The 11508-nt window shown below is 46.2% G+C and overlaps 1 protein-coding gene across 1 annotated transcript in view; it reads left to right on the top strand.

The window, feature by feature from the left end:
- Window positions 1-11189: 11189 nt before the first annotated feature.
- The window catches only part of Spata5l1 (spermatogenesis associated 5-like 1), a gene marked incomplete in the record, with an annotated part of 18384 nt that continues 18065 nt past the window's right edge, over window positions 11190-11508 (top strand). Inside the window, 1 exon segment of the mRNA XM_005377148.2 lies at window positions 11190-11508. Coding sequence (XP_005377205.2) covers window positions 11382-11508 — 127 coding nt within the window.

Below are 11508 nucleotides of genomic sequence, written 5' to 3'. Positions count from 1 at the left end.
CAGTAACCAAAGACTTTTTGTTCTTAGCTCAGGGTGTTTGCCAAGGGGTGGGGTGCAATTTTTGCCTGAATTTTAGACTGCAAAGAAGCAATGGGCACTCACATAAAGGCATTCAAAATGATATACACAAACGGTGTCCAAGATGGCATGCACAAATGACATCTAAAATGGTATCCAGATAGGTAGAGAGCTTGTTAAGAGATAGGTTCCTACCCAGGCCTAAGGGGCTGCGTTCCTAACAACTACTCAAGTGGTGCCAGGGCCACTAGTCCATAGATCACATGCTGAGCAGCCAGGACCTAGGGACTCCACATACCAGACATGACCGTCTGGTGCTGACAGGGCCAGAGAATTCCTGCATGGTGCAGAGCTTTTCTCTGAGGCTGCAAAGTGTCTGGAATAGACATGGGTCATTTGTTAAGTACAAAGATCTTTTGCAAAAAAGATCTATGAGACAAAAACAAGAAAATTAAAGTCAGGCGTGGTGGTGCACACCTGTAATCCCAGGCTTTGGGAGGCTGAGGCAGGAGGATCGCCATGAATTTGAGGCCAGCCTAGCCTACATAGTGAGTTTAAGATCAGCCTGAACTATACAGCAAGACCCTGTCGAAAGAAAGAAAGAAAGAAAGGAAGGAAGAAAGGAAGAAAGAAAGAAAGGAAGGAAGGAAGGAAGAAAGATAGAAAGGAAGAAAGAAGGAAGGAAGGAAAGAAAGAAAGAAAGAAAGAAAGAAAGAAAGAAAGAAAGAAAGAAAGAAAGAAAGAAACTCGTTCCTCTAAAAGCAACCAATGGAAGGAAAGAAAATTCCTTTCCTCAAGAAAACTACCTTTAAAGGAAAAAATTCTTTGACCCTGTGTTTCCTTGATGGTGAAGGAGGTACCCAGACCACATCAAAAGACAGCAAGCTACCTGTATCATCACTTTTGTGGAGAGAAGCTCTCCTTCGTCACACTTGAAGGTTCTTATCCTAAGTTCGCACTTGAGGCTTCTGGGATAGCATCAAATACACTTTGTAAGACTGCTTCTGCTCCTCTTGTTTCTCCCAAACAGAAGGTGGGTTTGTCTCTCCTTCGCTGTCTAAGCTCAACAACCGGATTCTTAGTTGTTTTCAATTTAAGCTAATGTGATACATAGACGCTATTTAAGTTTAAAATAAAGCATATGGCTCCTGTGGGAGAAGTAGTGTCTTTAGCAGGGGTACTGATAAAAGCTGTCCTGACTGTACGGCATCTTCTCCTCACTGTTCACAGAGCATCCTGTCTGAGACAGTCCCGGAAGGAAATGCCCTCCCGGAAGTACATAAGGCACGCGGGTCTGGAGACCTGAACTCCACTCACTGCTGGACCCTTATCTACTTGTGTAACCTGGGACAAGTCACATAACCTCCCAGGCCTATCTGCACCAGCTACTTAATCTCACGGTTTCTTTCAAATCCTAGTTTTCGCCATCCCATCCTGATACCTTTTATTTTATTATTTTATTTTATTTTTTTATTTTTTGTACTGAGAATCAACCTCAGGACCTTGCGCTTGCCAGGCAGGTGCTGTGCCACTGAGCTATATCCCCGACCTCCATCCTGATGCCTTAAAAACTCATTTTGTGTACATCTCAAAACAGTGCTTATTTCTTTACAAGGTCATTCATAAAGGTGATTCTACCAACTTTGATGAGATGCACTCAGCATAATACGTGTGTTTCCTGCAAAATAAGGCCTAGTTAGAAAACAGTCAGCCCTAAAAACTGGAGATTAAAAATCTCAGCCCCCATCAGCCATCCTCTCCTTACCTGTCATCACTATTCTCTGCCTCGGCGGCTACTCTGTACAGCAGGTAAGACGAAGACAGGCTGCCTGGGGCCGGCATTTTTGATCTCTAGGTCTCCAGGCTGATTATTTTCCAGGTAGGTTTTATTTTTGGAGAAACAGGGTAGCAAGGAGTGTGTGCACTGGAGCTGCCTCGTGGTACTGAACCCCAGCTCTGTTGCTTAGGGGCTGTGTGAGCTTGGTGAAGTTCCTGCACTGCTCGGTACTTCGGTTCTCTCATCAATAAATGAGAAACAATAGTTCCAACCTCCCAAGCTTACTGGGATGATGACAAAGGGCTCAGCTCTATGCCCAGCACTCCCTTCACGCAGCCATGATTGCTCGGCAGGGCCTTGCATGACATGCCAACAGTATTCCTTTGTGTAGATTACGTGCATCCGGCCCAGAAAGGTTAAATGATGGCTCAGGGTCAACAGCAAGATGGCACCAGTGGCAGAACCTGTTGGGAAAAAATAGGATGAGAGACGGCACACGACTAACATAAACCACCAACTCTAAACCAGGAGGGAGCTGAGGGCTGACAGATAGGGAGGCCAATAACTTATTCAAGGGAGAATGAAGCCAAATGGCCAGCAGGATGTGAGCTACATGAGCAAAACTAGAAGGGAACTGGTGAGGGGCTGGGGATTTAGCTCAGTGGCAAAGGGCCTGCCTGGCAAGCGCAAGGTTGCGAGTTCGACTCCTGGTACAGGAAGAAAAACAAAAACAAATAAACAACAACAACACAAAAAAATAGAAGGGAACTGGTGAGTTGTGGCTGGAGGTGATGCGTTTACCAAGACTCCAACCCAGCAGGCCCATAGCTGTTCTGGCGGTATTTCATGGCTCTGGGACACGCTGAGTTCACTTGAAGTCTGAAAACTTTGAAGACCTGGGAGTGGCAGTGCAGAAATAAGTGGCCCAAAGAAAATTCTGAAAAATGCCATGGCATGCAGGGCCACTCCTACACACGCTTGGGTGTGGGAGAGAAACAGTGGCCTTCCTTATAATGGACAATGGGAACATTCAGTACTGAGGAACACAGGCAATGCGACTATGCTAAAGGAAGGTCCCCACCTTTGCAGTTTGAGAGCAATCAGAACAGGATCTTCTTCCCTTCGCCTTCAGCTTTGCTCCTTTGGAACTCAGGGGATCAACTTGTGGAAGTAGCCCTCTCATTCTGAGGCCAAGAGGTCACAGTTAATCCCTCCTTCCCTCCCTCTCTCTCTCTTTCTCTCCCTGCTTGCACTGTTCCAATGAGATCTGTTAGTCAATCAGTGAAATATAATGGTGCAGCAAAGAATAATTTATGTCTCCTCTGCCAGATCCTGGTGCCTGATGAAGTAGAAATTAAAGATTTCAGTCCCGTTTTGGATGGCGTGTAGCAAATCACTAGAGAAAACTGACGAAGTAGATGTCTGTGAATCCCTATGAATAAGCCATACGCAGCCAGCCTCCTACCTATCTCCAGGTAGACTTTGTTTCTTGCTCAGCCTGTAAGACCAAACCTTATATAATATAAAGTTAATTACTAAATAAATTGGAGTGTTTGAAAGCAATACACATCATTATGATTGACTAAAATTCTCAGCCCTAGCGTACTTCTAATATCCAAAACAGATTTTCTGAGATTCTTCAAGCTTGTCCTCTTAAATGCAAATAAAATCTAAGTAACTCTCTATTAATCAAGGGAATAAACCAGCTTAATTAGTACGAAGCAGTGCTATATTTTGGAAAAGAATGTGCCCCAATGGCTTGTGTGTTCAGAAGTAGCTTTTGGAAGGTGATTGGCTGATGAGGGGGTCTTCCCCTCTCTCAAGCCTCCTGCCCAGCACATGAGCCACTTGCTCTACCAAGTGCCCCCTACCATGATGTGAGCCTCTCCACAGCCCAGAAGCAACATAGACAACTGGCTGGAGCCAGTCCATGGACTGAAACCTCTGAAGCCATAAGGCAAAATAAATCTTCCCTGCTTTAGTAGTTTTCTCAGACATTGGTCAGAGTGAGGAAAATCTGAGTACAAACACCTACTATTTTGTTCAGTGTTGGGGTACAGGGCAAAAATGATAAACTGTTAGAAGGAGGAGTACAGATTCCCAAAGCACCTAAAGCTCTCACTGGAGAGGTGACACAAGATCATGTTAATTTCCTAACAATAAACAACTAGATGACTACATGTATGGATCACACATAGGACCTCCAGTTAGAGAAACTGGAACCAAAGATGTGACGGGAATCTTCCAGGAGGAATCAGATTTGTGCTGAGGCTTTATTATAATACATGAACTGGCATAGATGATTCATTTGCGGGGAGCGGACACCATTAACTCTGTCTTCTCACCCATTACAGGATGCCATCCTGTCTGGCTTCCCAGTGCCCAGTCTGGCACTCAGAGTGCACAGATGAGATGGCATCAAGGCTCCCCGTGACTGGGTCCCTTCTACCAATCCAGTCTTGCCCACCGCTCACCCCCGCACTCATTCTGCAGATTTCTATTTTACACCTAAGGACTTTAGGCTCTGTGGTAGGTTCAGGTATCCAGAGAAGAGCAAGACCCAGTCTATGTCCTTGAAGAGTTTAGACAGGAATATCACAATTACAGAAGAGGAAAATTGCTCTAAGAAGTATGCAGCATCTTGTGGAAATCCAGAGCAGGAACATTCATCCTACAGGAGGTAACTAGGTCAAGAAAAGTTAATGACTTCCAAGGGGTCAAGGAAAGTACAGTATATTAACTTTCCTTGGAGTTGCTGGCTTCCTTAGTCCTGTAGGTGGACCTTTCCGGCTCCCAAGATCAGATCTTATAAAACACTGGGTCAACGCTTCGATATATTGAGTGTTTGGAAGCTCTAGGGTTTGTTAAGATGGACTCGCTTCTCAGATCTCAGGTATCTTGGATAGACTCCTCAGGCCAAAGTACGGTGGTTTTCTTGGCTGGATTAGTACAGCAACATAAGGAGGGGTGAAGTTTCATGGGGAGGGTATTACCAGAGCCCAACTGAAGTGATAACCTATCAAAAAATAGGGTGGAAGGGAGGGAGGCAGGTGAGTGTTCAGATAAGCTGGCAGCACATGGGTTTCCCAGGGTGTGTCATATTCAACCCTAAGCATCTGAACATTACCCATGCTGATGGAGGCAATCCTGAATTTTAACGGACTCTTATAACGAAAAACTTAAACACATACAAAAGTGTGGATGACAGAAGTGGCCTGTCAAGGGCGGGACACCTTCCTTGAAGATCACCTTTGAGGTCCATCTCAATCTCCCCTCGTGTGTCGGGACAGGACAAGATCTCGCCCCTACAACATGAGTCACCCGACTCGACTCCACATCCAAGCAGACTGGACTCCACCAAAAATAGCCATCTGTCCGTGGCACGGGTGGGAAAATGCGTGCCAATGGCATGGTCTATCAGGCTGGTCTTCTTTTGGTTTCTTCAACACAGGAAGCTCAGCCCACCCTAGGGTGTTGGCACGGCCCTCTCCCCTACCTCACACTGCCCCGGCGCTTCCGATGCCTGGCTGCACCCACCCAGCAGCCTCAGCTGAGGGGCCTCCTTCCTTCCCTGCTGTGAAACAGTAATAAACGCACATATTGCACCTGCCCCCCACCCCCACCCCAAGAACCTTGGGATTTCTGGGCGGACACCAGTGTCTTTTGTCCTAACCAGGTTGTTCTTGCCGAGCTCCAGATGGAACCTGGTCACCACAATGCCCAACCGTGGTCATAAGCTTGGAGCTCACAGCCCCGTACCATTCTCCAGGGGAGGAGGCTGGAAACTGAGTGAATAACCGATCACACCACAGCACAGGCGCCGCGGAAACACCCCAGGCTGCCGGCCGCGGGCAGCTTGCGGGTTGGTGGATGCATCTGCTCCCCGCAAGGTGGCGCCACGGCTCCAGGTCTGTGCTCAAGGGCCCCTGGGGCCTCGCCTTCGCCTTCGTATCTCTTCATCGCTCACGTCTTTCACAGATGAACTAGTAAAGGCAAACAGTGGTTCCCTGGTTCTGTGAGTGAAATCCGAGAAGGGGGTCAGGGACCTCCCCACCCCCACCGCAGGAGCAGCCGCTCAGTCAAAAGCATGCCTGGTGCGTGAAGAGGGGGTGGTCTTGTGGGAACGAGCCTGAATCTGTGGGGGCTGACACTCCCAGGGACAGCGTCACAACTAGACTGTATTAAAAGATACCTAGACTGGGCGTGGTGGTGATCACCTGTAATGCCAGCACTCGGGAGGCTGAGGCAGGGGGATTGATGCCAGCTCCAGGCCAGCCTGGTTATCTGGTGAGTTCAAGGCCAGCCTGAACTACATCGCAAGACCCTGTCTCAAAAAAAACAAAAACAAAAACAAAAACAAAAAACCAACCCGAACAATAAAAACAAAGGATATTTGCTGGGTTTTGCCCAATAAAAACAAAGGATATTTGCTGGGTTTTGCCCAAGAACTGCCTGATGTATTGGGAAACTCTCGGACGTGGGTCAGGAGTATTGTTCGGAGGGACCGCTTGGTAAACCACAGCAGGAAAGACACTGGATTTTTTCCCTACCCTTAATACCTAGCTAAAGCAGCTCATTTCTGCCTCTTCCATAGCAATTTTCATCATCTTCAACCTCTGGGCGCCGCACTTGACTGATTTAAGAAGCAAGAACAGGTTTGTAGTTGTTTGCTAACATACATTCAGTCTCTCAGTGCTGTGTCTACCATGGAGTAACTGTGCAATAAACATTTAATAATACACTAATACAGTTATTAGTTTAACAGCGTGAACCAATAGCATAGGAAAAAATTAACTAATAGTAGCTTCTAAAAAACTGAGGAGCCAGGTGTGTGTGGTTGTAGCCCCAGCTACTCAGGAGGCTGAGTCAGGAGGATCACTCAAGCCCAGGAGGTCGAGGCCCACCTGGACAACACAGTGAGACTCTGTCCGTCTGTAAGAACACACTTTCAGAATGATGTTTCTTGAGGTGCAGCTGGCAAATCATTTGTAGTACAGCAAATACATCTCACTCCCTCTTCCTGGACTGTGTGTCTTCTGAAGGATTAATATAGCCTGGAGAGGTGAAAAAGAAATAAGACAGAAGATTCTGAAGAACAATTATAATCATGTCTCATTCTGGGGGAATTTTCATTACATCCTTTAAGATAAGAGCATCCACGTGGCATCTTAGGTATTTATGGAAATAAGGCACTTGATAGAATTGCATAAACGTTCTGAGATGAAAGCATTTGCAAGTTATGTTCCTTCCACCGTGGGTAAATGCATTTCTGTGTTTACCTACTCCAACTTATAATCATGGCAAATGTTAGTACATTAGTGTTGAACATAACATGGAAGTAGAAATAGGAAAGTTGAGATTCATCGTTCAACATATGACTCATGCTATCAGCTTAAGTATTTTCTTTAGCTTTTTTATAATCATGGATATTTCATGTAGTGATATACTTAAAATATATGTACTACTATTATTGATGCTGAAGGCATAAAAGAGACAGGTATTGATTATTTCATTTGCATTCCAGATATTTTACTAATTGAGAAATTTTTGCTGGTTGTGGTGGCCCATGTCTGTAGTCGTAGCACTTGGGAGGCTGAAGCAGGAGGATTGCTGTGAGCTTGAGGCCATCTTGGGCTATCCAGTGAGTTCAAGGTCAGCCTGGATTACATAAAAAGACTCTGTCTCAAAAGAAAAAAATGATTTTATAGATAATTTAATATGAGCTGAATTATAATTTTGAATGTTGCAGTTGAAGGCAAGAGAAACTTTGTTGTCTGTACCTCTTTAGGAAAATCCTCACAGGATTTTGGGAAAAAAAATCCTCATAGAAGGTTTTATTTAGCAAAAGCTACTTGAAAAAAAATGAATTCCATTTGTTTAGATTTTGATTCATCACTAAATTTGAGATTTGAAGAGAGTCTAATTTTTATCCTTAATACTGAAATCAAATTTTAAGTTGGGAATTGAGTTCCCGTGGGCTGACGCATGCAGAAATAAGTTACTGTTGTAATTCTGACACAGGGGAAAATGTAACTCTCAGTCTGTTAGATGTCAGATACACTGAGTTTGTGTCCCCTGAAATCAAAGAGTAAATATTAAGGACGAACAGAGGTTAAGAGTAGGAGATTTATTGAGAGAGAGCTCCTGAGAGACAGGAGGGGGTTACTGCTGAGGCAACTTTTCTAAGAATGTTTTATAGAGCAAAGTCACAAGGTGGGTACAGAATCACGAGGTGAGTACAGTGTGGGCCAAGCTGTATTCAACCAGTAAGATTTCAAGGATAGCCACTTAGCTAGTATTGGTCCAACAGGAAAGTGAGTCATGTGACAAGGGTACCAGGAAAGATGTGCTAGGATGTTCTGGTCCCCCACCAGGGTGGCTGATGTCTATCTGGACTTTACTGGACCAGGTGATACCAGTTACAGTACAATCTCAAGTTACTGCTTACCCCTCGGGAAGGCGTGCAGGCCTGGTCATTCCATCTTTGTCTGGACTTGGTCTTTGCCAGATGCCGCTCCAGCCACAGTTGTGATATGTTCTCTTCTTCTGCACTCACTCCCTTGAAAGGGTTCTGCTTGCCTGCCTATAATATTTCTACCTAACTTAGCTGTCTATATAGTCTAAATGTGCGTGTCAACTACAAAATTCTTTTTTTTTTTTTTCCAGTACCAGGAATCGAACTCACGACGTTGCGCTTGCCAGGCAGGCGCTGTGCTGCTGAGCTACATCCCCAGCCCCTAACTACAAAGTTCTTATATTGAAGCAGTCACCTCAAGATGATGGCACTAAGAGATGAGCCCTTGGGATGTAATTAAGCTGTGAGGGTGGTGCCCGCATGAATGGGATTAGTGCCCCATAAAAGGGACCTGAGAGAGCTAGCTCCCCTCTTTCCACTGCAAGGACAGAGCAAGAAGGCACTGTCTGCGAAGTAGAAAGCCCTCGCCAGACCCTGGATCTGCCAGCAGTTCAACCTTTGATTTTCCAGCCTTCGGAACTATAAGGAACAAATTTCTGTTTCTTATAACTTGCCTAGATTAGGTTATTTTGTTATAGCAACCGGAATAGACGTAGACACAATAGAGAGACAACAGACTGTTTCATAAACGTAGGTGTGAAGTCTAGGAAAATCTAGCAGGAGACACACTTCAAGTGTAACAAGGGTACAGCCTTAACGCTTCATGGTTCCGGGCTCCCTCTAGTGGCTCGATCTTGGTGCTTTTAATTGGCGCACAAGTCAGAATTTCCAGGTTGTGGAGGCCACCAAATTTGGGGTTGTATTATAAGCAGATAAACGAAACAACTTCAATTAGAATGGTTTTCCACAAGAAGATGATGTCACCGAATGGGATGATGGGTGTGGACGTACAGATAGTTGAAAGGATGGCGCTGAGGTAGGGGGTGTAGCTCAGGGTTGAGAGCTTGCCTAGCACATGTGAGGCCCTGGGTTCACGTCCAGCACCGCCAAGAGGATGATGGTGGTGACGGAAGAAATGGTCTAACCCAAAAGAAGAGAACAGATTTTACTGGCTGCCTGGGAAAGACAAACATAGCTCTGTGGAGGATGACCAGATAAGATTTCAAGGCCTTGTTGATTTTGTTTGCAACCTAATGTGAGGACTGGACCATTGCGTGACTGTGGGCAATGACCTTCCTGCCTACATGGGTCTTTAAAGTCAGAGGACTCGAGCGGGGCCCTGTATAAAATCAACCCTCTGGTCAACCCAAACAACATTTTCCTAATGTCACAGCCTCTACCTCTGTTTTAAACCAATGCAGAAAACGCTAAGATTGATTTGACTTTATTTTCCTCCTTGTAGTTACTTCCCTCTGTTGGCTTTGCTTATGCCATCTGGCTATTATCTTCCCTATAATCATGCTCAAAATATGAGAAGGAAAGGCCGGGCGTGGTGGTGCACGCCTGTAATCCAAGCACTTGGGAGGCTGAGGCAGGAGGATTGCTGTGAGTTCGAGGCCAGCCTGGGCTACAAAGTGAGCTCAAGGCCAGCCTTAACTGCATAGCGAGACCCTGTCTCAAAAAAAAAAAAAAAAAAAAGTATGACAAGTAATTTTAGGTCACCCACTGAATTTTCATTTCCTGGAAATACATGCATATATAATATGTGTATACATATATGCACCTTTTACATATTTAAGATACTTATCATGTCTCTCTTAAGTCTTCTTTTCCCTTCCTAGATCCTTAGAACTTCTTAGAACTGGGACAAAAGAAACTTCCTGAGGTACAGGCTTCACGACTGGTACTTTATTCACATCTTCAGAGCTCAGGTTTTTAAAAGAATCTTTATTTCAGAAAATGCAAACTTACTACAAAGAGAACACGTGGGGTGTGGTGGCGCTCGCCTATAATCCCAGCCTTCGGGAGGCTGAGGCAGGAGGACTCTTTCGAGTTCGAGACCAACCTGGGCTACAAAGTGAGCTCAAGGCCGGCCTGAACTGCATAGCGAGACCCTGTCTCAAAAAGACGAGAGAAAGAAAGAAAGAAAGAAAAAAAAAGACAACAGAGTTGATGAGAGTCAGAGAAAGAAGAAAATAGGGAAGAGTGCCTAACCCATTTGGGGACCTCCTCCTGCAATGTATGCTATTTTTTATACCAGTATCAGACCTGGAGAAGTACAGCAGAGATTAGATAAGTTACTGTGGGATCCAAAAGTTCCCCATACGCTGTGCAGAAAGTGTAGATAGAATAAGACCAGGAAGCAACACAGGTCTTAAGGTCCCAGATCAAGCGTACTTTCCATTGCACAAAAGAAACAGCAACCTCCCCACAACTTAGGCATTCGTCACAGTCTGCTTTTCCCGGTTCTGGAGACTGAACCTGGGTTTTCACTCCGAGCTACATCCACAGCCTTGCATAAGCCACCAAGCCCGGCAGTATCAGCTTCGTTACCTCACAAATTTGGGCTGCAGTGGAGGTGGGAAAATTGAGCTAGGGAGATGTAGTGCTATTAAAAACAACGCGCTTTTCTTGCCTTTGGGTATTGGTAGTTCTTCTGGATGACAATTAAAGATTGGAAATAAATTTCCTGACCGAGAAGAGGACTTCCTGCGGAAAGGCAGGAAGCAGGGCGGGAAAAGGCCAGCGGGCAGCTGTGTTAATAATGCTGACAGCTGTCACCTCTAACACAGGCCAGGACTTACTCGTCCTGCTGTGTCCCCAACAATAACACCCAGCACAGGAAAAGAAGAGGTGCTGATGCTGTTGCCAAGAACACTGCACGGAGCCCATCAGGAATCGGAGCAAGTATACTGGTGTGCCACAAACTTAGCAGTCTGCAAGCACACGTTTAACAACCCGGTGAAGTTTGCTTAATGCTGCCCTGCAGACACCTGTACAGACCACCTCCCTTAGCGTCTCCCTCCTACAGAACTACCTGAGCGCCTGCGGGTCGGCGTGTCGTCGCACTTCCCAATTGGCCCTTTCAACCTTCAATCAGCTCCTAGCAACCAAGCGGTCCACCCCTTGGCGCACGCGCGCGCCTGCTTCCGGGCCGGGGCGCGGAGTTCCGGCCTCGCGGGCCGAGGCGGAATTCCCGTCGGTTTCCTAGGCGTCCTCCCAGCGTCGCGCATGGCCCCGGACTCGGGAGCCTGCCCCGAGGGGCCGCTGTTAAAGCTGCTGCCTGTTGATGCCAGGGACCAGGGCACCCAGCGCTGCCGCCTGGGCCCGGCGGCCCTCCGCGCCCTGGGCGCGCGCG

This window comes from Chinchilla lanigera, unplaced genomic scaffold (assembly GCF_000276665.1).
Source record: "Chinchilla lanigera isolate Chin_1 unplaced genomic scaffold, ChiLan1.0 scaffold00008, whole genome shotgun sequence".
Classification (NCBI taxonomy): domain Eukaryota; kingdom Metazoa; phylum Chordata; class Mammalia; order Rodentia; family Chinchillidae; genus Chinchilla; species Chinchilla lanigera.
This window is presented reverse-complemented; position numbering and strand designations above follow the sequence as displayed.